This window comes from Durio zibethinus, chromosome 2, assembly GCF_047325235.1.
Source record: "Durio zibethinus cultivar Kanyao isolate XHJ-2024 chromosome 2, ASM4732523v1, whole genome shotgun sequence".
NCBI lineage: Eukaryota > Viridiplantae > Streptophyta > Magnoliopsida > Malvales > Malvaceae > Durio > Durio zibethinus.
The window spans coordinates 37,629,037-37,655,752 of NC_143163.1; the positions used below are offsets into that span (position 1 = coordinate 37,629,037).

At 30.0% G+C, this 26,716-nt stretch overlaps 5 protein-coding genes across 5 annotated transcripts; 2 read left to right on the forward strand and 3 right to left on the reverse strand.

Moving 5' to 3' along the window:
* Nucleotides 1-1,209: 1,209 nt before the first annotated feature.
* On the forward strand, nucleotides 1,210-1,972 carry LOC111317570 (uncharacterized). Its single transcript, XM_022920004.2, has one exon. It carries the CDS (start codon nucleotides 1,289-1,291, stop codon nucleotides 1,736-1,738), a length of 450 nt encoding a protein of 149 aa, XP_022775739.2. The 5' UTR covers nucleotides 1,210-1,288; the 3' UTR covers nucleotides 1,739-1,972.
* A 7,981-nt stretch (nucleotides 1,973-9,953) lies between these two features.
* On the reverse strand, nucleotides 9,954-11,486 carry LOC111317571 (uncharacterized). Its single transcript, XM_022920005.2, has 2 exons — nucleotides 11,074-11,486; nucleotides 9,954-10,966 (listed from the first exon to the last, which is right to left on the reverse strand). Exons 1-2 carry the CDS (start codon nucleotides 11,415-11,417, stop codon nucleotides 10,123-10,125), a joined length of 1,188 nt encoding a protein of 395 aa, XP_022775740.2. The 5' UTR covers nucleotides 11,418-11,486; the 3' UTR covers nucleotides 9,954-10,122.
* A 1,436-nt stretch (nucleotides 11,487-12,922) lies between these two features.
* On the reverse strand, nucleotides 12,923-14,818 carry LOC111317727 (uncharacterized). The gene has a single exon (XM_089755341.1). It carries the CDS (start codon nucleotides 14,278-14,280, stop codon nucleotides 13,096-13,098), a length of 1,185 nt encoding a protein of 394 aa, XP_089611467.1. The 5' UTR covers nucleotides 14,281-14,818; the 3' UTR covers nucleotides 12,923-13,095.
* Nucleotides 14,819-17,097: 2,279 nt separating this feature from the next.
* Nucleotides 17,098-19,993, forward strand: LOC111318200 (uncharacterized; the record flags this gene model as incomplete). Its single annotated transcript, XM_089755346.1, has 7 exons — nucleotides 17,098-17,412; nucleotides 18,065-18,148; nucleotides 18,238-18,297; nucleotides 18,828-18,871; nucleotides 19,230-19,439; nucleotides 19,556-19,656; nucleotides 19,744-19,993. Coding segments are annotated over 5 exons (552 nt in total), but the record flags the coding sequence as incomplete, so codon positions are not given.
* A 200-nt stretch (nucleotides 19,994-20,193) lies between these two features.
* On the reverse strand, nucleotides 20,194-23,780 carry LOC111318201 (protein STRICTOSIDINE SYNTHASE-LIKE 10-like). Its single transcript, XM_089755343.1, has 3 exons — nucleotides 23,046-23,780; nucleotides 21,958-22,227; nucleotides 20,194-21,051 (listed from the first exon to the last, which is right to left on the reverse strand). Exons 1-3 carry the CDS (start codon nucleotides 23,309-23,311, stop codon nucleotides 20,523-20,525), a joined length of 1,065 nt encoding a protein of 354 aa, XP_089611469.1. The 5' UTR covers nucleotides 23,312-23,780; the 3' UTR covers nucleotides 20,194-20,522.
* Between the last annotated feature and the right edge of the window lie 2,936 nt (nucleotides 23,781-26,716).

A 26,716-nucleotide genomic window follows, 5' to 3' on the forward strand; every position in this document is an offset into this window, starting at 1 on the left:
CAGGTACATATTTTGTTTTGTTATAGAAATTTCCTAGGAAAAGTTAATGTCTGCTAAAAATTATTTTTAAGTAAATTAGATAATAACTAAAATTTTCACAATTTTTTTTTTATTTTGATCTTTTTATTAAACCACTAATATTTTTTAAATTTAAAATTTTGATCATTAACATTTTTAAATTTAATTCTACAAACTTTTACGATTAAATTGTAAAATTTTCAAAATCAAATAATCAAAATAAAAAATTAAAAATGCTAAGAGACCAAAAACGTGATTTATTTTTAACATCAGATACATATTTTTCAGAATTTATAACATTACATGTTAGATAAGTAATTGAATGTAATATTTAGTGAAAATTTTTAAATAAAATTTGTGAAATTTTTTAAATAAAATTTGTGAAATTTTTTATTAAAAATGATAACGGAGAGAGTGGGCCATGAGAATATGAAACACGATCGTAACGTTAAGCTGCTAGCTAAACGATGAATGATAATTTAGCTTTAGAGTTTTAAGAGAGGGGAAGGTCGATATGAAGATTGAGCTGGCTTTTTTTTTTGAGTTAGAAGTGGGGGTTGTTCCTTAAGATATCAGTAGTGAAGTTTAGTATCGGTTTTAAATAAAAATTAAAATCGAAAATAAAAATTAAAAAATTTTTTTAGATAGATTAAGTGTTTAAATTTTTTTTTTTAAATTTAATGAATTTTAATATATATTTTTATATAGATATTTTTAATAAAAATATTGATAAAATTTTTTACAATTTAATAAATATTAATCAAATTTAAATTATAAATAATATTTTTAATAAAATTTTTTTACATGTTATGAAATTTTACATTAAATTTTATTAATTTATCGATTTAAATTTTTTATTATATATATTTTAAATCATTTAACAAAAATTTTTCACAAATTTCACTTAAAAATTTTATGTAAATTTTGTCCAATGTCATATATGTGAAAATATCACAATAATTTATCGTTAATCTTTAACGATTGAGCAATGAAATTTTAAAATTTATAATTTTTCAAAAATTGAATGATAAAAAAAAAATAATCATAAAACTTTATCAAGTAAATAATATTATAATAATTAATTTTCTAATTAATGAAAAATGTTGGTCTTGTAGCTTGCCCCACAATGTCACCGATCCCTCCCTTTCAACTTTATAAATACCAAGTATTCCCCTCTGAATTATTGCTAGGTATTCACAATTTGCTGCCATTGATCCTCTCACCCAACCAGCTCTTCCACAGCTAATTTCCTCTCAACTACTCAACGACCATGTTGTATTACGTTCTTTTGATTTTAAACCAATTGAAATTGGCCTGGAACTTGTTGCTTAAATATTCTATGTTCCCTAACGTTTACGACAAGCAGGAATTCCCACAGCAGCACTTGCCAGGCGTTGCTGATCAACAACTTGGTGTAGTTAGATACAATTGGAAGCAGCAAAAACAGAACTGCTTCGACGACGACGATGAAGAAGAAGAAGTGGCTTGTGCTGTTTGCCTATGCCGAATAGAAGAAGATGATGAGATGAGAGAGCTGAGATGTAATCACCTTTTTCATAAGGTTTGCTTGGATAGGTGGCTTGGTTACAGCCTTTCCATGACTTGTCCCATTTGCCGTACTTTCTTGAGTCCTGCTAAACTAGTCGCCGGTGTTGAAGTGCTGATATTTAACTATTGCACTTTCAACTCCAACCACCGCGACAACTGGTGGCTGCGCTAGCTTGAAACATCAACTTCAACTATCCGTTAGTGTTTTAGTTGGGGGAATGCAAATTATTAGATATCTTTAAAAATAAAAAACCAATAAAAAAACCCCCTTTTTATTAAAATATAAAAACTGTTAAATATTTTGTGTAATTATATGTAGATTTTAGTTTTAATCTCTCAAATGCAACGATGTATGGACGTGCGTTAGGCACGAGACTCTGGAAGGATGTGCTTATTTCCACTTGTAGCATTGATCTTCGTAACCTTTTCTAATTCTAAATTGGTTTCAAAAATAACAAAAGGCAAATGCAAAAAATAAAGATCTATCTTTAATTCTAAAAAGCTTAAAAATAAAAGAGGTTATTTTATTTTTAAAGTTGAAATAAGTTTTCATTCCACAAGAAGATTTATGAATATTTTTAAATATTTTTTAATATTTTTAGAATTTATAACTTATTTCTCAATAAAAAATCGAAAGAATTCGAATCTAAATATTTTATATTTAAACTTTAAATTTTAATCACTTATATCAATTTATACTGGCCAACAACTTTGAAAAATTATCGATTGCGTGTTGAATTTTTTGTTTTAATGTCCAAGTAAAAAAAATAAAGAACAAAAGTATAGTGTTAGTATGGTTATATAGAGAAAGTATACTAATTAAACTAATTATTGAAATTTTAATTTGAAAACTTATCAAACTAATTAATATGATTGTATGTATATTGAAATCTCTTACGAATTTTTGGGTGAAATACAAAGAAAAAAAAACTTATTGTTTGAGATCAAATAAACTTGCCTTATGAAGTTTAAAGCCAGACACTTTACCATCCCAATTATTTCTTCTATTAATTTTCAATCAACCCTACTGAAAAAAAAAAAAAGGGCGACATATATAACATTGCTATAAAGAGGAACCCAAATTTAAAGAAGAAGGACACTAATGATAGGTGAGACGACACTAGCTCATCCGACTTTATCCATTGTCTAGCTCTTCAGTCCGGAAGTATATCTTTCACAACATTTTCATTATAATTAATTAATCAAAATTTATGATTATATAAAATTTATATTTATAAGCAATAAATTTTTACATAAATTTTTATTATAATTAAATAATTAAATGATTGTATTAAAAAAATTATAAGTGAAATGTTATTGTCAGTCCACACAAACTTTAAGATATTAGGTCTAATTAAGGAAGGCTACTTGCTCATCTTTTTTTTTTTTCATCATGAGTTTTCTATTTTTTATGTCCATATCCAGGCTACTGTCAAGATCAATTAGATTTAGATTGAAATAATGAAAAATGATATTTTCTTTATTCTTTAAAATGATATTTTGTAAAATTAAAAATGTTTATGAATTGAAAGAAATTAATTAATTTTTTAAAATCGATTCTAATACTTGATTCCATCCATTAAGTTCAAGAAGTTCGAAAATTAAAAAAATATATTAAAATATAAATATTTTAATATTTGTAAACATATTTTAAAATTAAATAAAATTAATTTTTTATTAACCAAATAATATATTAAGCTAGATCGAATCTAAACATAAAAAAAATTTTATTCATAACTCAACTTGAATCAAATTGAATCCATCTAATCGAGCAAAGACATAATGTAACTTTTTCGTTTTTATAAAATAAGAAACTATGCAATAAAGAGTATTTAAAATAAAAAAAAAAAAGTTTTTTTTTTTTTTTTGTGGTTTCCCTTGAATCACCCAAAAAACGTGTGGCTGCTTCCGCGATTATAGGACTAGTAAAAGGGGTCCACTCGTAAACAACGTTTCCCATGCCTTTGGAGTTTTTTTGGGTGTATCATTAAATACACTGTGGCCCAGAAATTAATGCTGTTTTTAAATTGGCCATTTCATTAAATATACTCGGGCTGTCTTTGCACTAAAATTTCATTTTGTTGTTATTTTTAGTTATTTAAAAACAAATTATTTACCGACTTTCAAAATAAAAATTCAGACGCATTGAAAAAGACTAACTTCAATAATTAAATCAAACACCAGCTAAGAAAAAAAAATTTTGTATGAAACAACAAAGCAAATTCTTGATTAAGACAATAAATATGTTAAAAATTTTTTGGTAAAGATGATTTTAGCCAAAATTTAGACAGTAATTATAATGAAACGTGCTTAAATACATTCCTCACATATTGGGTATAAAAGATTTCCACATTTTAAAGGAAATACGAACCAAAACTATCTTATAAAAATATATATTTACCAGAAAATTAATATATATATATATATATTCGCGTCATTAAATAATTGAAGTGTCACAATATTGTCACCGTGTTCCATGGGATCTTTCGTTAAAGTATACCAATGAAAAAGATGGATTATATTCGTCGCACATCCTAGTACCGTGTCTAATTCCTGCCACATGTTATCGATAAATGCTTGTTTTTTGATCATTTAACAATATTAATTTTTGTGGCAATCGTTTCCCTGGCTGACTGGTCGTTTGCTTTGACACGACTCTCTGGTTTTCCAGTAAATCGCCAAAGAGCAATCTGGTGTGGAAAAGAGGGAAAGGCAGACTTTATACTCTTATGTGAACTCACATTTCAATTAGATTTCGGGAACAAAAAATTAAACTCAGAGTTGGAAGTTCATCTTCTTTACACTAATCAATCAATCAAGTTTTGTAATGGAAAACCATCACAGATTTCACTTATTCCTTTTGTATAGCATTGAGAACAAAAAGAATTAACCTCACCTTCAAAGCTCAGCTTCAGAGACCTCTTCCAGGACCAATGCTCAAAGCCACTAGATTAAATATATATTTGGATGGATATTAATATTTGTTTGATAAAATTAAAAATATTGATGAAAATGAGATTAATTATTATAATAATAAAATATATATTTAAATAATAAAATATCGATAACGATGAGGTGAGAATAGAAATGACTATAAAAAATTTATTTTAAAAATATATTGATAAATTTTTAAATATTATTTATAATATTTAAAATTTTAAAAATTTTATTTAATGAAAATATTAATACATTTTATTTATTATTTTTAAATTAATAAAATTATTTTAAATTAACAAATGAAAAAACAAAAAAAAAATGGTAGAGATATTTTTGTCAAATCATTATGACTTTAAGGGTAGAGGAGAAAAAAAAAGCCAAAAAAATAGGAACAAAATTGGAAGAAGGCTGCGTTAAGGTTGGGTGATTTTTCAGAGCTCCAACAGGGAACTGGGGACCATCAAGATTAATTAGTGTGATCACAAAAACAATACGATTTAAGTAAAACAGTGATGCAAATCGCATCTCAACAATACCAAATGAAGATCCAAATGAAGCCTAAGGTGGTCTCCACTCTAAACCAATTTGCCAGAGGAAAATTCAACTGACAATTCATATAAAAACAAGCAAAACAACTGGAAATCACATGGAAATAAGAATATATCAACCATTATTTGCCTCCAATTTTTTATAATCTTAGCATATTGCTTTTATTTTATATATTCAAGTTATATCCTTTCCATTTAAGTGTGCACTCAAATATTTGTTTTGGACCTTTATTTGTTCTATCTTCTAAATAATAGTATATTCCATAACATAATGCTCATTTTCATTCTCTCCTTATAAAAGTTATTTAATTATTATTCATTTACATTGTGTATAAAAGTTAAAAATTCATTTGATCAAATGATATAGTGCGGTGATAAAGCCTTCCCATCTCATTTAATCGCCAATTTCTTGCCAAATCTTAACCAAACGAGTCCTATTACCACTGGTATGAGTAGTTTGTTAAACACAAATCAAACATTTCATTTCACTTGGATAAAATTTCGGTAGTGTTTGATATAGTTTTGCTTTTTATAATATTTGATACAATTTTGATAACTTTTTAAATTATTTTGACAATATTAATATAATCTTGATAACTTTTAAAACAATTTTAGTAAATTTTGATATAATTTAACCTTTAATAAATTTTGGTAATATTGGTTAGATATTTGATAATTTTTTTATATAATTTTAATAACCTTTGATACTATTTTGGTAATTATCGATGCAATTTTTGTAATTTTTGACAAAATTTTAGTAACCTTGTTATAATTTTGGTAAGTTTTAATACAAATTTGATAACCTTTTATATACTTTTTGTTTTGATAACTTTTGATATATTTTGATAACTTTTGTTAGATGTTTGATAACTTTTGATAAATTTTTGGTAACTTTTCCTATAATTTCGGTAAGTTTTTATATAATTTTGATAAGTTTTTACATAATTTTTATTTTGACAACCTTTGATATATTTTGGTAGCTTTTGTTAGATGTTTGATTACCTTTGATAAAATTTTGATAACTTTTGATATTATTTTGAGAATCTTGAATAAAATTTTGATAATCTTTGACAAAATTTTAGTAACCTTAATATAATTTTAGTAACTTTTTATATAATTTTAGTAATTTTAATAACCTTTGATACTATTTTGATAATTATTGATACAATTTGGATAATTTTTGACAAAATTTTAGTAACCTTGATATAATTTTGATAACTTTTAATACAAGTTTTATAATTTTCTATATAATTTTTGTTTTGATAACCTCTATTAGATATTTGATAACTTTTGATAAATTTTTGGTAACTTTTGATATAATTTTGGTAATATTGGAGATAATTTTGATAAATTTTTACGTAATTTTTATTTTGATAACCTTTGATATATTTTGGTAACCTTTGTTAAATGTTTATAACTTTTGATAAAATTTTGATAACTTTTGATATTATTTTGATAATCATTGATAAAATTTTGGTAATTTTTAACAAAATTTTGGTAATCTTTAACAAAATTTTAGTAACCTTAATATAATTTTAATAACTTTTAATACAATTTTAGTAACTTTTAATACAATTTGATAACTTTTTATATAATTTTCGTTTTAATAACTTTTGATATATTTGGTAATGTTTGTTAGAAGTTTAATAACATTTAATAAAATTTTAGTAACTAATGATATAATTTTGGTAATTTTTGACAAAATTTTTATAATTTTCATATCATTTTGATAACTTTTAATACGACTTTGTAACCTTATAAATATATATATATAAATAATTTAATAACCTTTTATATAATTTTCATTTTTTTAACTTTGGATATATTTTAGTAGCATTTATTAAATATTTGATAACCTTTCATAAAATTTTAACAAATTTTTTTCATACAATTTGGATAACAAAAACAATTTCTAATAGCAAGATTATCACAGAATTCTTTTCCTACGGAAAGTTATTCTAAAATCTTTATTTCTTAATAGGTATAATTTTAAACTTATTTATCTAAATGAGGTTATCATGCCTTGTTCTATTTTTTTATTATCCTTTTCTTTTAACATACAAAATATAAAGCACAAAACTTATATAAAGTTTTATAGATGAAGTTCGTGAAATTTTTTATTAGAAATGAATAGACAAAAACTTTAACAAGAAATCTAAATTGATAAATTAATAGAATTTAATATCAAGATCAGTAATATGTAAAAAAAAAATTATTAAAAATATTGTTTATAATGTAAATTTGATTGATACTTATTTAAGGATAAATGTTTTGTCAATATTTTTACTGAAAATATATATTTAATAGATATATCAAAATTTATTAAAATTTTTTCAAATTTTATAAGCTTGATTTATGTAACGAGATCTTTTAATTTATTGATTTTGATTTTTAATTTATTTATTTTTAATAAAAAATTTCATAAATTTCACTTATCAACCTTCATGGAAGTATTTTTCAAATACAAGAGATTACACGTTCTCTGCTTCCATGCTTTTAACTCTCTTGCAATCAAAGATCAGTAGCAAGCATAATAGGAAAACTTTAGGTGGGATCATAAACAAGGGATGGAGATATAGGAGCCAAATTTGTCCCTATAGATGATGCGTTTGGAAGTTCTTTAACAGGGCCATGATGCTTGGGAAACTGTGTTGGCCTTGGAGATGGAAATGGGGATTTTGCTGGAGGGCTCGAATTGATTACTAGAACATAGGACTGAGAAGAAACTTCTTTGGGGGATCAGTTGATGGCGCAGCCTTTCTCTCAACTATAACAACAGTGATCAGTCTTTGCCCCTTTTGGCAAAGACCCCCTTGGCCACTAATAAAAAAGAATGGACCAGAATGAGAAAACTGAATCAACTTGTCATTTAGGGTTCTTCCTATATGCCAAAATCAAATCAAGAAGACAGTTGAAAGTAAAAATGGCTATGAAAACAAGGCCAAAATATTGAATCAAAGCAATAAGAAAATGAAAGACTTACTAAGGGTGTCATTGACTTGGAACCTTTATCTACAGCCCTGTCATTGTACATCTCTTTGGGCTGTAAAACTCAGGATCGAAGAGGAAATGCTTCAATTAAACTATTAAGCACTGGTCTTAAAGCTTTCATTTATAAATATTTAAGCTATTTAATTATTTGTGGTGTTATAATGCTATATACAGTAGAAGATATATGCAGAGTCAGAGAACGTAAGAATATTATTAGTGGCTTGAAAGATCAGCTCGTTAAAATGCTACCTTCCTTTCATATCTTAACGAGAGGATAATTATATCTAGCATTCCATAAGCTTTTGATGGGTTGAAATCTTTTGTTGAATTAGAAACCCTGTTCCTACCCTGTTTCACCATGTTTCAAAGGCAGGCAGAAACAGTGTTTTGTAATAAAAAAGAAAAAGTAACGATAATGTATTTAAAGAATCTGACATGATATTCACAGGCTACAAAGTACCTCGTTTACGCAAACAAATTTAAAATGATCCTTATTAAGGAACAAAATTATAAAATATCTCGAAAAAAACTCGATTATCACAATTATTGGGATAAAATTTATATAAAATTTTTTAAATAAAATTTAATGTAAAAATTAATAATATTTAAAAATATTAAAATATTATTTATAATTTAAATTTAATTTAAATTTATTTATTCATAAAAATTTTATCAATATTTTTATTAAAAATATTTATATAAAAAATATATCAAAATTTATTAAAATTTTTTCAAATTTTATATATTTAATTTATATAATAAAACCTTTAAATTTATCAATTTTAATTTTAATTTAATTATTTTTAATAAAAAATTTAATCTAAATCTTTTCAATACGTTAACAAGCACTACCTTAAAAGTTGGCGACAAGGTCTAATAGGGTACCGAAAATCACTGCCACTCACTGACACTACCAAAGTTTTGTCACCCTTTGCTTCTGACTTTGAGGTAAACAAATAAAACCAAAGTATGCCCGGCTGCTTATCTCAAATAACTTGATACTTCCCAATAAGGTCTAGCTTATAGCTTATTGCTGTAATAATTGTGAATCACTTCGTTGCAAACTGAAAAGCTTGAGACAGGTTCACACAACCATTCATGCGTGATTTAGTTTGAAACCTGAGACATTAAAAGAGAAAAATAATTAAAGAAAGCCATTGAATTTCAATGTAGAACAAGCTGCTGCCCGCTTTCGAGGAGGATCAACAAGAAGCTGCTGCATACTTGACAGCTACTGCCTGTCACCAAGAAAATTTTTGCTGTAGCAGTGGCAAGGTCGTGCTCTACTCTCATAGCTTGCAAACACTGTTCAACCTAAATATATACCGAAGGAACCAAACGAAACATATAAATCTATTCAGCCTCTTTGACACTATAGTCTTTCATTTGCACAATCCGACAGCTTATTATTACTTCGGATTCTTCATCTTGGATCACCAAGATGCCAGAATTCGGGCCTTCAGGAGGCATTGAGAACAACTGTGAAGCAAACTTTTTGTACATTGAGAGAGGCCTTGTCATGTACATTTTCTTCAGGCTATCTTTAGTTTTCCTTGGTTTTTCTTTAAGGCTGCGATACTTCATTTGCTTTCTTTATTTTTTGGGAACCATCAGCTTCCTTAATACTATGATTAATCAGTCTAGCTCTGTTCATTACACTACCAGGGGATTGCTTCTTCTTCATCATGGTTGGGACCAAATTGGAAAGCAACCTTGTTCTTTCACTCACTCCCTTTAGCATTTTCCCTTTTTGTCATCATATGTCGGTGCTGTAGTGTGGCGTTTTCGTGGGAGAAGGGATGTCGGGACAACGCTTGATTCTTATATTAGTAGTAAGATAAAGTGGCAAAAACTTAGTGGTTTTCCGTTGGTTTCAGCTTGTCATCTACTGTCAATTTTTGTAGAAAGAAATGGTTCAACTGTGTTGAATTCAGATATTTTCGTGTTATTGATTCAAAATTTGTTGGAAAAAGCAAACGAAGAAGAATTAACTTCATTACAGTAACCTAATTTATATTAGAAATTATACACAATCATGACCAGGAGAAAATTCTCGTAGGCACAAAAGAAGCATAAATGATCACTCCCATTTGTTTCTGATCTGATGAGTATGCTTGAAATCATAGGTCAATGCCACACTTCCATCCATTCTTCTCAATACAAACCTCTCCACCAACACATAACACCCAAATTTGTTCCACTTACCATTCTTTCCAAATTCCTCTACTGTTTGAATCCTCTCTTGCCTTTCATTTCCAGCAGTCCACCCAAACCTTTCTTGTTCCCACTTCATTCTCTCAACGATTGCCAAACTTAACCCAATAGCTACTTCCCCTCCTGTTACGCTAGAACTCCTAAACCACATCACCCCATCAAGTATTTCCCTCTCATCTTGCAAAACCTCCATCCCATCAACTCTAACTACTTCTTTTTCAACTGTGGCATCCACGACCACGGTGTTATCTTCATTATAGTCATCGTCAAAAACTTGTTCCCATCTTTGCTCAAGTGTCATTTCATAATACATTGATTCAGCCATCTGGTCTTTCGGTCTTCCATCTTTGATGAAAATGAAAGGACAGTACCATTTTCCAACAACCATAGGTTCTGAACTCTTGTGAGATAATGGGAAGTTGAATTCGGGTAGGCGGGCTCGGAGGGCAGTGTCAAGCCCTGGTGCTTCACCTAATGTGAAATTACGAGGAGTTGAGATGAGCACTCGCCAGCCTTTTCTCCTCAAGAACGTTGGAGGAACCCCATCTGGGGCTACAGATTTGGCAACAAAGCCTCCCCAACTCCGAGGACAGATCTCAAATTGTTGATATATGTCACGATGATCTGCTGGCTGTGGTTCAATGTCAGGAAAACACTTGCAGAAACAGCAAGTGACAACATCTTCCTCTGCTGAATTTGTGAATGCTTCCCTACACCCCAATTCAAAAATCCACTATTAATAATTAGAATAAGAGCCAATACAAAACAATATCCTCAGAAATTGATAACTAAGTTAAATCTATGACAACATACTTACCCTTTATGACTTCCTCGAGGCTGTAACGCATAGTACCGATTGGAAGACAATGGTTGATCAAGAACAGGAATGAATGCTGCAGCGCGTGTATAAGTACTATTGTTATTATTATTATTATTATTATTATTATTATTATTATTATTATTATAGCGAATCCGTATCTTCTTGTTTTGAGGGAAAGGCAGGCGATTCAGCTCATGACTTTTGAACATTCCAAAACAACAAGTTGGTTCTGCTTCTTCATCCAGGATTACCAGAATACCGGAATTCGGACCCTCAGGAGGAGGTAATTCAAGCTCTGAAGGAGACTGTTTATACATAGAAAGAGGCCTTGTTACATACATCTTTCTAAATTCCAAAAATTTCTGATTTTGCTGCTCTGAGTACTTTTCTGCTATGAAATCTCTTATAAAATCTGAACTGAAAGAGAAGATATGTTGAATTCAAACAAGCAACATTGGCATTAGACAAGTAACAACACATTTGACTAACAACTAGTCAGAGCAAGCCTTTTTTTAATGCATAGTTGAAAGTTCAATGGCGTCTACTATTAGCTAAGTGTATACGTTTCGTGGAAGCTTTGTTCATTTATCAAAGTATAAACCAATTCAAAAGCAGATGCGCGACGCAAAGGAGGAAAGCAACTATTACCAATTAGCTGTTAGCTCGGTGCTAATGGATTATGCTTCAGGGCCAAGGGATTAGAATTCAAATCTCAGTTCTAATTCAAAAAATTAATTATATTGGGGTACTTAAATTTTAAGAAAATATACAAATTAGTTCCTAAAGACTTAAATAATACAATTTGCATTCTAAATTTTTAAATTATATATCATCTTAAATTTAACTCTAATCTTGCTAATCATATTAGCTTTTATATATATATATATATAACATTTGATAAATATTATAAAATTATGTGTTTATTGCACATATTATTAACCAATTTTTTATATAAATTAAAAAAATATTTTTTACTTAACCTGTAAAAATTGTCTAGAATAGATCAATTATTATTTGTCATAGGAGATCCACATGACATCCTTTAGAAGTTTTTATAAAATATTTAATACTTTTATTTAATAAATAACATTTATATAACAAAATTATAATGATTAGATAGTATATGGGTAAGTTAAGTTAATAATACTAGAATTTAGATTAAAATGATATATAGTTTGAAAGTTTAGGGTGCAAATTACACATTTTAATTCTTTAGATATCAATTTGTATTTTTTTTTATTTCAAATAAAAATATATAATTAACTTTAATCCAAAAGATTAAAAAAAGTCAACAATTAAAAAAGCAATTCTCTTTCATGCTTTCATTCTTTTGGTTGATGAAGGTTAGAATCCAAGGGATTGCTAATATTCAAAATTACTATTCTAATTATAAATTCAACCCTATCATCTGATAGATTAATGCTTCATTTGGATTAGATAGGCTTTAAGAGGGATTTTATCACATTGAGAGTGTCGTTTTGTGATTGAACCTCTCCCATTCTCCCGCCGCCCAAATGAAGCATAAATCTATTCAATTTCAATGTTCAAACTTCAAAAGAGTCGTTAACTAACTCGGTTGCTTGGTTTGTAAAATCTTTTGACAATTCCACCAAGGACTTGGAATTGAAAGATACCCTGTTATAGAATCCATCTATTGGGAAAAAAAATTAAATTAAGTTGGTTGGAACTAGTTTGAGATTGACAAGCCTTAGTTGCTTCCTCACCAAGTGTAATATTGTATCGATGATGATGTGAAGATTGTTTTAGGAAGAAATGGTAAACCTGAAAATACCTTGTTGCTTTTTGTTCCTCTCTTGAGTTTTTGAAGTAAGTGAAAAATCAAAGACATTCCTGAGCTAGCCACTTTTGTTTCATTACTTAAATGGACATAACTACATAAGAAAGTATGTGGGAAAAATACATATGAAAAGAACACAAAGGAAACACAGCTTGAAATTTGAAAGATTGGGCTATTCAAGTTCAACCCTGTCAGGGCTTCAGGGATGAACTGTAAGATCTTCATTTTTCTTCTCCGGAATGGTCCAATTTGGATGGTGCTTTGAACATCCATCGCCATCCCTTGAAACTCTTTCTGCTCTTTTTGGTTCCTCTTTCATCCACTGTCATCCGACATGAACCTCCATTGCAAAAGGCCCCATCTCCAACCAGTGCATTTTCAATAGAACCACCAGATTTATATGGCATAAAATCACCACCATCCCTCATGCTGCCAAAAGCAGAAAAAACACCCTTCTTCACTGCAGGGATATCCCCTTTAGGCTCTGATTGGAAATCAAATTTTAAGTCAATGAAGCCTGAATCATCCCCACCAGTAAAATAACTCTCTTTCAGAGAAAACACCCGCCTGTTTGCTCCATTAAAACCACCATCAACATCCATGAGACCACCAACACCTTTTCTCATAGCTCTAATATCTGCAATATCAGACTCAATGAAAGAACTGTCTCTTCTTTCACTATCAAAGCCACTTTTCCTCGGCTCTGCTTCACTAAACCCACTTTTCCGTTCAGGATCAAAAACCAAACCACCATTGACACCAGAACTCCTAGCAGCTGAAATGGAGCTCCTTGCACCTGAAATATTCATCAAGTCACTTCCATCTTCAGATCCAAAAATTCCACCACCCCTGAAGCTACAAAGAGACCTTGACCTTGACACACCCGTGTAATCAACAACCCACAAATCACTTTTGTCATCAACCCCACCAACGCTCTTACCACAATTATTACTATCTTTGTCTCTCTTTTTCCTAAACAACCTTCCAATTCTCCAAAATCCGTTCTTTTTCTTGATCTCAACGCAGCTACTATTGCTTCTCTTGAGTAAGAAAATTTCTTCTGATTTATTTCCACTATTACTGTTTCTAGGCTTGGAAATTGGATTTAGAATTTGATCCTTGTTTTCATTCTCTATCAAGAATGAGACACGACCAACGCTACCTACCTCACCAGTGCATGAAGTTCGAGGGTTGGAGGAGATTTCAGAGCAAGAGCAAGATGAGAGACGCTGTTCACCACAATCTGAGCAAACCAAGTTGATCAAACGATCCTTGAGACAATACGCACATACACCAACTGAAGATGGTTGCGGGTGTTTCTTACATGGAACATCCGATGAAGTGCTATAATCTTGGAAAAAATCAATATTGTTGTACACTTCCACAGCTTTGCCTCTCTCTTTCATGGCTTCTCTTCATTATGTACTAAAATGAATCCCCAAACTTGGAAAGATTGGCTTCTCAGGAAGTAGTGCTTGGACAAGCCAGAAAATACATATCTCGAGAAAGGGTATAAAGATCGAAATGCTTGCTTTAATAGGCATATATTGAAGTTGATCAAGGAAGCAAAGGATCAACTATGGGGAGGAAAAGTGAAAGTGGAAGAGAAAAATAGCAGAGTTAGAAAAGTTAAAGACACTTAAGATTCTCAAGAATGCAAGGTAGCTGAACACTTTAAGGTAGGTAGATGGATGATAATGAAAAGCATAGAGAAGGCGTTGCCTTTACGTTTTTCTTTGGACAAAGTAAAAACAGTGATGTAGAAAAGCACCATTTCCTACATGTATAATTGTGTAGGGACTATGCAACAGCAAATTGAGTAAAGTTACTGAAACTCTGAAACAAGCCAAGTAAGTATCTTCCTACTAAACCAAAACCAAAGCTCAAGCTCACGCTCTCTACTCCACTGCCCATAGCCACTTTGATTTTACCCTGTGGGCTACATGCTGTAGAGTTTCTTTTCTGTCATTTAAGTCCCACCTTAAAAAGTCTTTTGAATCAATGTATGCATGGTCCAAATCCATCAATCTGTCATGTGTTTTGTCAACTTTTTCCCTGATTTTCTTCACTTTTCTTTCTTGATTATTGACTTTTTTCCCATGCTAAATGCCAAGTGGAAAACACTCTCTTCTCAATTAGAATCGTTTCTTCATTTTCTTCTACTATTGGATTGATGAAAGTCACCTATCAGAAAAAATAAATAAAGATATAAGAATGCATACATTAATTTGGTCCACTTTCTTTTGAAATTGTGCCATGGTTCATGAAACCCATCTTGTATCATATGTTCTTTTCATGTAGATATGGAGCACGTGTTCTACCGACAGATCCATTTGCATGGTCCCCATGGAGGAATGGAGGCCTAACTTCTTTGGCATTTTTTCCCTAGAGTTTTCTTTTGGAAAGTAACTGTTCTTATATGCTAGGCTTCATAGGCAATCTTGGTGATGAGAAGTATGAAACAATTTTAGACATAACTCATGAACCAAACCCTCAAAAGTATAAAAACTAGGATGATGTCTTTAGACTAGATGTGTCATGCCAACAATCGCACCTGGTTCGAATCTCTTCATGATTTTTTGTTGGTAAATGATTTGTAAGTATGAAAAATAAGTAAATAAAAATTTAATTAATTTATAAATCTCAATTAAATTGATGATTTAATTAAATTTTAAAAACAAAATAAATCTTATTTGTTCTTAAACTTTTTTTTTATAAAAAAATAGATGTGTCACATTTCATTAACAATACCTTTTATAAGCTCCATATCTATAAAAAAAAATATAGACTAGCCAAAAACGAAATATTGATCACAAAACATAAGGAAAGAAGAAAAATAAATAATTAATAAAAGAAATGAAGCTTGTTATTGGTACAAGCATGTCCATGGCGAGACATGATGGGGAGGCGGCATGCTCAACGCATGCTAGATCCACATACATCATTGAGGCAAATAAATAATAATTGTTTCAAGTGATATTATTGTTTGGTCTAATTTATTTTATTGTATTTAGAGATGGTAATAATCATGATGTTCCATTGTTCTTTCCTCGCTAATAATTTTGTAATCTTGTAATTGATGAACTCTAAAAAGGCTTTGGGATCGTAAAGTTAAAAGTTTTGCCCATGTAAGACATTGAAATTCTCCATATTTTTTACTAATTAACAGCATTTTCTATAAAAAAAATTTATCGATATTAAAATTTAAATTTATTAAATATAAAATTTTAAAAATAATTGTATAAATTAGTTAATTTAAACAGTAACTTCAACATTTTCCAACGTTACATATATTATTAGTCATGCTTAGGTACCCATCAACCTGAAATGCAAAAGAGAAAAAAAAAAAAAAAAGCCTCTTTTAAGGCTCTTTCGACGATTCAAATTCTAAGAATTTGATAGTTTTATTGTTTTCTGAATTTGAATTTTAGAGAGAACAAACAATGAATGATTATTCGTCATGTGGTCTACATACCTTTTACTTTTATGCCTACCTTTTGTTTTGGTGGAAGCCAGCCGGTGTTAAAGGCACCCCATTGGAGTCGTTCAGTAGTGGCTTTTTTATGGTTAAAATAACAAAAAAAATTTAAAATTTATTATTTTATTTAAATAAATTTTTTATATTTTTATTATATCTAAATAAAATTTTAATGTATATCCAAAAAAACTTTAATATAAATTAATCTTTTATTTAAAATAACAACTCATATAAATACAAATGAAATGATAAAGTCTTACATAGGTACAATAAAAGTATAAAATTTTATTTAAATAAAATTTAATAGTTATTTTTTTAATATTTATGTCTTTAAATAAATAAAAAATATTTTAAGGAAAATATTGGGGTAATATAAATTTAAAGTTGGCCAAATCATAAAAGCTATATCTAAATTATGATTTTTTTATTGCTAAATTGCTAAAATCTTACTTCCCCAATCAGAATTTAAATCCCACAATTTCAAATATAAAAAAAAAAAAAAAGTACCAAAAAGATTATCAGTGTTACATATTTTCAGACGTCATGGGTTTCTGCTTTAGGGGTAAGCCCATTAACAATATCAAACACATTTATTTTGCTTTCGCTGCTTTGAAGGGAGAAGCCCAGCCTAATTTTAGCCCAAAAGGCCCCTCCCTATCCTCACCTGCTCGTAAATGTCACGGCTCACTGATTAACAAAAATAAACGATCAAAACAAAAATCCGAGAATGCTATTATGATGAATAATAACCGAATTTCCCGAACTACCCTTCCCTGCTGCCCACTCTTACCTCACCTCTTTCCCAAACTACCCTTCAATCATCTTCAGTTTCCTTCTATGCTTCGAGTTTTCAAACCTTTCCAAAGTCGAACCAGCGGTTTATTTCGATGAAGAAGAAAGACAAGGACCCAGCAATGGGTCGGCGGTGGAACTTGAAGACTTGGCAGCAAACGGTGTCGTTTATAGAAAGACGCTGAGATTGGTGGAGTGTTCCATGTTTGCTGCTGTCGCCGGACTTGTCTACTTCTTGCGTAATTCCCTCGCAATTGAGGCTTCTTTTGTTTTATCTTTCTCAATTTTGTCAATTGTAAAATAGGTTCTTTTTTATAAAAATATATTTTTCATTTTTTTGGTCAAGTCTTTAGAGTGTTTGAATTGCTATATTTTAAGCAATGCGTTCATTCTTAATTTCATTAGTTGCTAGAAAGCTGCCTTTGAGAGTTGGGGTTTTTATGGGATATTAGGTTCAAATGTTTCTTTTGTCCCAAGGCAACAGTAAATAATTAGAATTTGAGATTACCAATAAGAGGTTTCATGTTTAAATTTTAAGCATGCAATGGGATTTATGAGATAGGAAAATATTATATTTCATTATGTAGGTTAAAGCTGATGGTACTGTATGTGTTGACAAAAAAAACTGGTTTTTAATTTTGTTCAGCTTTGAGCTTTATAATCATAATAATGGGATTTCTCTCTTCAAAAGAAAAGGAATGGGATTTCTGGGGCATCATAATCATAGTAGTTTTACTTGGTATCACTTATGTTTTCTTTAATTTCTTCATTTCTCACTGATGGGTCATTTTTAGAAAGTAAAAGCTCTTTGCGGCCCTGCCAACACTATGTATTTGGTCGTTGGAAACAGTTGTTAATATATTCCATTATCTATTGACTATTGCTATACATGTTTCTAACTCAGATTCCATTTTTGCCAGCATAACTACTTTGGATGTTTCTTTTCATTGCCAATAGTGATCCCCTCTATAAGATGGGGTGTTGCATGTGGGAGGAAACAATTGGTTTGTAACTCTTCAAGAGATTTAATGTGTGAATATTACTAGAAAGTTATCGGATGCCTAATTATTGAGATGGTCTTTCATCTTGCCAGTTGTCCACGGTTATGTTATTTTTTGTCTTGTCTGGCCCTGAGAAAGCCCTAAGCAATCTGGTGAGCTGAATTTGATCTGACCTGAACTTATTTTGCGTGATCTGAGTTATGATTAAACCACTAAAATTGCCAATTACGCCTCAGATACCAAAATTAGGATCTTGTGTGTTCTCTCTATCTCTTTTTCAGCTATAGTTCTTCTTGTTCTTGGGCTTTATGGTGGAAAAGCCTTACAAGTTGTGATGATTTTGCTTTAAGTACAAAAGCCTGATATGCTTTTCCCATATTTCACTGGTCTTTTCCAATTAAGCAAAATCCTTTTTATTTTTAAACAAATTTACCAAAGCATTAAAAAATTTAACCTGTTTGTAGTTAATATTTAATTAGGTTTAAGTCAAGTACGGTAGCCCTCTCGTTCTCTCTAATCCCAATGTTGTTCTTTTTCCATGGGTGGAGCTGGGTTGTGTTGTGATGTGTTCATTTTTTTCTGCCAAAGTTGCAATGCACTGGTGGTAGTGGAATTTTACATTTGTTTCTGTAAGTGGAATAGTGAATAATTGACTGACCTTTTTAATATTTTGCCCATGCAGCTTACACATGGAATATTTGGTTTCACAATGGGTGCTTTGTGGAGGTAACTAGTAGTGCATGTCTTTATATATGTTTGTTGAATCTTTTCATATAAGAAACGGTGCTTGCCCTTACACATGTTTGTTACAGCGTTTTATATAAGAAATGTATCTGAACGACATTTGTTATGGTTTTAATCTATGTATGACAAATGCCTCTTATTTTATGAAGCCTATTAAAAGAGAAAAAAAATTTTCCAGTTTCTCACACATTGAAATCAGTTAATTGCCGATTGGGGTGTCTCGATTTTCTTGTGCTCAATTGTAGTGTTCTCTCTTATGCACATTCTTTCTCATTAGAAGCTATGGAATCCTCTATTTATATCCTGAACTGCTGTGGTGGACAATTTTTTAAAATTGCAGGCTCGATCAATGGGTGTCGTTGGCTATGTCTTGGCAACCTCTTTCTTAATAAGAGAAAATATATTGTAACGCCCCCAATCCCACATTGGGAGAATGTGTAAATATGATATGATATATAAGTTGAGACTTAATCCCAAACTTGTGAGGCAATTTTTGTGGGACAAAACTACGAGACCTTCAGATTAAAGCGGATAATACCTCGTAGGTTGGGTACTGATCTCCACACAAACTGGCTTTGCTAGTTGTTTATCCTTTTTATATCTCTAATCTTTGTACTTACTTCAGTATCAGAAATTAACTTGCATAGTTCTTTCAAATGCTTGCAGATCACCATAGACATCCATGCTTCTCTTTGGTACATTTTTGCTGCCATGGCCATAATTTGATTCCGTCAATGAACTTTATATATTCCTTATTTGGGATTTTGGTACATCTTACCTACCTTTGTGCCGTCTTAATTTTTTCTTTTTTTGTTGGGTGCTTGAGACATACTCTTATTATGCTTATTCAACAGGTTTTGCTCAATAGTGCCTCCTTTGTGTTCTTGCTGCACCTCCTGTATTCGGTGTTCCTTGCCCAAATGGGAATGAAGACTTCATCAAGATTGCCAACATGGTTGGATAAGGCTATATAAAGGTAACTTTAGGTGAGTTTAGCATCCTGTTGGCTGTAATTTATGCAAATTGCATATTCTTTCAAATCTGACGACCTTTTCCCTATCTTTTCATTTTAGGGGAAAATAACCCCTGGCGGGGGGGGGGGGGGGGGGGGGGGGGGAGGTTTAGGTGATTGATATTTGATACATATCTTGATTATGGTAATCATCATACTTGTGTTATAATCAATCGTCCTCATTATTTTCATCAGTTACAGTTAGGAGATGACATTATGATTTGATTTGTATATCTCTCTATAGTAATTTTCAGCTCTTGCCAAAAATAAGCCTCCCTCTAGCGAGTGCAAAATCCTTACCCATGGAAGGACAATGTGTCTAGTCTAGTACACCAAGAAGTCTTCTAAGCTGAAAGAAAAACTTGACAATTTGACACACTATGTCCAAACCAGAAGATGTTAGTATTAATGTATAATCAATTAAAATCAAGTCAGTGGTCTATCAAATATCAATAAACAAGATGTTATGCATTACTATAATTTGTTCATGAATTCGACCACTGATTTGTTTAGTAACTTGCTTTATTGCGCATCAACTAAGAGATTTTATTAATGCAAATATGATAGAAAAACATTTATATTAATATAAGAATTCATTTTTATATATTGACATTGTAAATTTTATGCGTTTAGGATCCCAACATAAGGTTTTACCACTGAACCTATGTATAAATTTCCATTGAATTCTTCAACTTCACTGACAGAATCTAATGTGGGTCCACCATTTCCATCTAACTGCTTCAAAATCTTTCCATCTTGATCATACTTTACCCCAACGGGATCCATGGTAAACCAAGAAATGTCAACATCACCAAGCAATTTGGTCTGGTCATCATTCTGAATCCCTCCTCTTCCACTGTTTAGTGCAACCCAGAATTCTCCTTTTTCATTCCTTCTGATGTTATCTGGGGTTCTTAATAACTGTGCAAACGGTTCCGGAACATAACCATTTGTTTCATCTTCAAGTTTGAATTTCAAAATTCTCATTTTAGTTGATTCTGCAACCAGAAGGAATGAATTATCTTTGCTTAAGGCTACTCCATTAGGAAATGCTAAGCCTTTGTATATGACAGCTACTTCCTTGCTATGAGGATCGTATTTAAGCAGCCTTCCACTTCTGTCAAAGGTTACTGCTGATAAAATAATTTGCCTACACAATCACAATGCTGATTAGTTCTTTCACCATTTAAAAGAAAATCACAATAATTTTGACGTTTAAACTACTTATCTCACTAGATGTCACACAAATTCATTGATCTATAATCTTATTTATGAATTTATAAACTATTTATTAAAATGAGAATTATTAAAGATTAAAAATTGTCTTAAAATATTTGTTATAAAAAATTTGTGATCAATATACCATATATAATATGATCTTTCTTAAAATTGATATTAAATTATTGAACAAAAGTATTTTTTTTTTAAAATGTAACTGATAACCTAATAAATAAATATAATAATAATTTCGTCTTCATTTTTTTATAAAAGAAAACTGTAATAAAAAATTATAAATACTATAATTTAAATTCTAAATTTATTAAATTTTCTCTAAAAAATAATAACCTAAATCAATTAAATTAAATTTTGATTTTAATTTCACGTGAGAAGGAAAAACAAGAAAAATTACTTGTTTTCTCTTTTCTGGTTTTGGTATTTAATATATTGGGGCCATAGTTAAAAAGATTGACTCTTTTTTGGTCCAATATCAAAGACATAAACTAATCCTCTGACAATTATTAATTATACTGACTCATTTACTGTTGTACGGACCTTCTACGTCCTAACTAGAGGTCATCATCATACGGAAAATTAAATGTATTGTTGACTATTAATTTACCTACCCTACCAAAAATCTTAATTTTATTTTTGTCTATTCTTTTAAATAAAAATTCGAATGCGAAATTTTTAATTCTGAAATCGAATTAAGAATTATTGAATTTAACGTATGAGAAAATAACTATGAATTAGACATTTTCTCTGTAATATCTCGAGTTATAATAAATTAACCCAATTTCAATTGGATTGGGGAAGCTAAAAAGGAAAATTAAAATACCTTCTTTGGAAGACATTGCTACTATCTGTAAAATAAATCACCCCTGTATCGGTATCAATGTCTAAAGCATTTGTTAATCTGAATGGGACTCCTTCAGCTGAAGTGGCAAGCTGTTGAGCCACGCCCCCATTCGGACCTACTACTAGGAGACCAAAGTAAGCATCTGCGATGTAAAGATCACACGTTTTATGGTTGAGTTTCAAACCCAATGGCCGACCACATGTTGGTTCTAGGTCTGGATTTGTTGACCCATCGCACACCTTCCTATCCCTTATCCAACAAAGAAAATAATATTAACCACCAATTCATCAGTTTCTTATTATTTCAACAAATCAATCAGTTCATTTCTGTTTGGTAGAGAGTGAATAATTCTGAGTTCTAAAAATTTTTGTTTTCATTATATAAACAATAGTTGTTTAATAAGAGAAATCATAAATAAATAAACAAATAAATAAATATATTTAACTATAGATTTATTAAAATAATAATATATGACATTATAAAAAATATATAAATTAATTTCGCATGTGATTTTATGTTTAAGTTCAATGAAACATAGGGTTTTTAGCTTTCCTCTTTGGGAAGGTATAATAAATTTAAAATGTTTTACATACTAGTTTTTGGATATGTAATGAACATTGCATTTAGTCAATTATGATATATTAATGTTAATTTTAATCAAAAACTAGAAACATAAACCAGGTAAAGAAAAAAAAGGGCCCGGCAAGTAGTACTTTATAATGAATGCCTCTATAAGAGCCAACATCTTACATACTACATCGAGGCAATGGGGCAATGGCCCTCTCATTAACAACTGCATTTATATGGGCAAACTGAAACCACCAAACAATCTGAGCAAATAACAAGAAGATAATGTTTAATTATGATATTTATTAAAAAAATTAAACATTTTTCTTGCTGATTTTTGAAGAAAAAGAATTCAAATTCACATTTTGAGCGAGAATACAAGTACATGCATTTACCATTAAACTAAATCTTTTGGCTTTCAAAACCAAAAAATGTTGTTTTATTCCGTTGAACATAAAAAGTTGCAAAAAAAAATTTTGAGCTGGATAGAGCATATTTACCTGTTTGGAGAAGGAATGGCAAACTCTTTCCAACCAAGATTAGGCCCTTGCCATTTGAGTATCCTGCCATCAGATACACCAACATACGGCCCTTCCTTTTTGCAATCAAAGGCAATGCTTTCAGGGCCTGTGACTTGGGCGAGATCGATTTGGTGGTAATTCTTCAGGGTAGGAAGATATTGTTGAAAGGATTGTATGATGTTTTGGGAGAGGAATAGCACAAGGAACAAAAACTTGAAAGAATGCAGATAAAGAAGCATCTTCATGCTGGAACTGAGGAACAAGGGTGAGTTGATCGTTGGGCTTTTTGATTAGTGTAAGAACTCTAGTACTGATCATCAAGTTGACAAAAACACAAAGTGAAAGAGTCGGTGAGCATTCAAGCTATATTTATAGTCATAAAGAACTAAATTACATCAACAATGTATACACCTTAATTTGTCAGGCCCAGGTCTGGGTCATTAGACTTGATTCAGGTTGAATCTAAGTTTATTGGGCTTAGTTCAATTTTAGTTTTAATTTTTAATTTTAATTTTAATTTTAATTTATTATTATTATTATTATTAGTTTATTTTTTATTTTTTTATTATTTTATTATTTTCGTTATTTTGTTTTTATTATTTTATTATTATTATTTTTTGGTCCAAAATTGAAGCTTTAATTTTTGTTCCCTTCTGGAATAGGGGTTGGTAGAGTTAGACTGGGATTCAAGGATTGAATCCCAGTCAAAAAGAGAATAAAAATTGATCAAAAATTATTTTTGATCAATTCTTATAAATTGAGGCTCAAACAGAAACATATAAAGAGAAATTATAAGGGAATTAGACAGGGATTAGAGGGGAAAACACAGAGGAAAAAAAACAAAAAATAGTGTTGGAGACAGTTTAGAGTTTTTAGGAAATTTTTAGGAATTTTGGCTTTTTTTTTCTGAAAAAATCTTAGAAAATTTTCAGATTCTGGTGAATTTTTTGACGAAGCTTGAATTTTCCAACGAGATTTTTCAATGAGATTTTCGGCCAACTTGAAAGTTTTCGAAGGGTTTTTTCAGATTCCTGCAAACATTCAACCAAAATCTGGATTCTGTTTAGAGAGAATGAAGGGAAAAAAAAAAGAGAAAAGAGAGAGGGAAGTAGCCATCTACAAAAAAAACAGAAGTTAGACCCTTTTATACTTGTTGAAAACGACGTCGTTTTGGCGTTATTATTTTCAGAGGATCCGCAAGTTTTGAAATTGACGACCCCACCCGAGCGTCAATCCATGTTTAACCCGCGTTGACTCGAGTGCTAGCTGATCCTTGGAGTCGAGCCGAGCCAACTTCTCCGAGCCGCGTTTTCGAGCCGTCTTTTTTGTCTTGAGCCGAACCGATTTCGATTTTTTTTTTGGTATTTTCTTATTTATTTTATTTCAGCATTTTATTTATTTATTTATTTTAGTTTTTTATTAAATTAAAATAAAAAAGATAATAATAAAAAATAAAATTTTGGAATAAATATTAATTATCTAATGATAGAATTTATAAAAATTTCAAATGGTAAATTTTTATAAAATTTCTAGGTGAAAAATTTTATCTAAGTTTATCCCAAATTGTGGAATAATTTAGATGAAATTTCAATAACAATAATTAATAGTTATTTTCAAACCAAAAAAAATTAAAAAATTAAAAATTAAAAAAAAAACATAAAGAATATAAAATTTTTTAGAATTAAATACAAATTATCCAATGATGAGATTTTTTTAGAAATTTCAAATGATAAATTTTCTAAGAACTCTCTAGGTGATAAATTTTATTTAAGTTTGGCCCAAATGATGGAATAATTTAGATAAAATTTCAATAAAAATAATTGTATTATTTTCCAAATAAAATTTAGATTGTAAATATTTGATAATTATCCAAAGATGAGATTCTTAGAAATTTCAAATGGTAAAATTTTAAGAAATCTCTAGGTGAAAAATTTTCTCTAAATTTGACGCAAATGGTGAAATAGTTTAGATGAAAATTTTCAATAAAAAAAATTATTATTATTTTCTTTCCAAAGTAAAAAATAAAAGGAATTTCTAAATAGGCCCAAATGGTAAAAATTTTAAAAATTTTTAAAAAAATATTTCTAATTTGGCTTAAATGGTAGAATAATTAAATATATTTTCAACAAACAAAAAAAGATGAATGATAATAATAAATAATAATCAAACTTTTTTTCGACGATGGAGCCTCTTCAAAATATCCAAATTAGATTTTTGAATACTCTTGAAGTGAAAAAATATTTTTTTAAGAGATCTATCAGATTGATTGAAGAATCTTATAAATTATTTTTAATATTTGAAATTAAAATTTGAAACCATTAGACTCAAGACCTTAGGATAAATTCAAAATAATATGGTACCATCATTCGGATGGGCATGTGGGGGTGTTATAACCTTCCTCATATGTAATCAATTTTTGAATCTTGTTTTGGTTAGTAGACCTGAACCTATTCTTTTAGGGACCCTTAGCCAAGCTTAGGAGTTCCCTAAGAGGATAGATTCTTTAAGTGGTTAATCACACTTAATAAAAAAGATTGGTGGCACTCCATTCATTTGTTAATCTAGCTATAGATTTTTGAATCTATATGTTATGACAGTTTGGTGACTCCACTGGAGATTGCTAAAGAGTCAAGCCATAATTTTTGAATTTATCTTATCCTTTAAACTAATGATTTTAAGTTATTTGTTTACTAACATTTTTTTCTCTTGTTTTTGTCTAATTTATGGGGACGATAACCATATGTTCCTTCACACACATTATCACATGCATTTACATTACATGAGCTCTATACATGAGCTTTGTCCCTTTTAAGAGGGAGTAAAGTACCTACGCTCTCATGAGATGATAATCTTCGCAATAGTTAGCGAAATAGTTTCACTCAAATTGAATTATTTTCATTGGTAGCCTGTGATGGGTGAAGATTGGACTGCCTTACTAGTCTATGATGGATAATGATGTAAGAAATAATTTGAGAACCTTTAATGGTTAAAACCACCTAACCCTGCATATAGTGTACCCCTAAAAAGCCAACCTTAAGATAGAGCCCTTCTTACCTATCAATAGATATAACCCAAAATTAGGACACAAAAAGGAACAGTTCGTTATCTAACCATTTTTGTTTGTTTTTATGCATCACAACATGCATCCTCATATTTTAAGCATTATTATATCATATCATTTTATGCATCATTTTCATAATTATGTCTAACACCATTATTTGCATATAGGAAATATTTACCACATATCAGTTATTGATAAATCAGATCTCTTATTTACATCTATGGAAAGTCAAATACAACCAAAGTCTACATCAGTCCATCATGAGTCTGTCCAGTAACTGAAAATCAAGTTAGAGGAAAGTTAAAGAAAATAAGAAAATTACTTGCCTGAGGGCTTTATTTCATCATTACCTGAGAAAGTTCATCTCGAGCTACAGTAAAATGATCTAGTTGACTTAAGTAGTGTTTGAGGATGCATGAGTAGGATAAGGCATGAGGCATTTAAGAATAGATATAGAGATATAGCTTCAATTCTTCAGGTGGAAGTGGACAATAATTTGATTAGGGCTATCATCCAATTTTGGGATCCTTCTTATAGATATTTCATCTTCAATAAAGCAGACATGGTGCCCACAATCAAAAAATATATG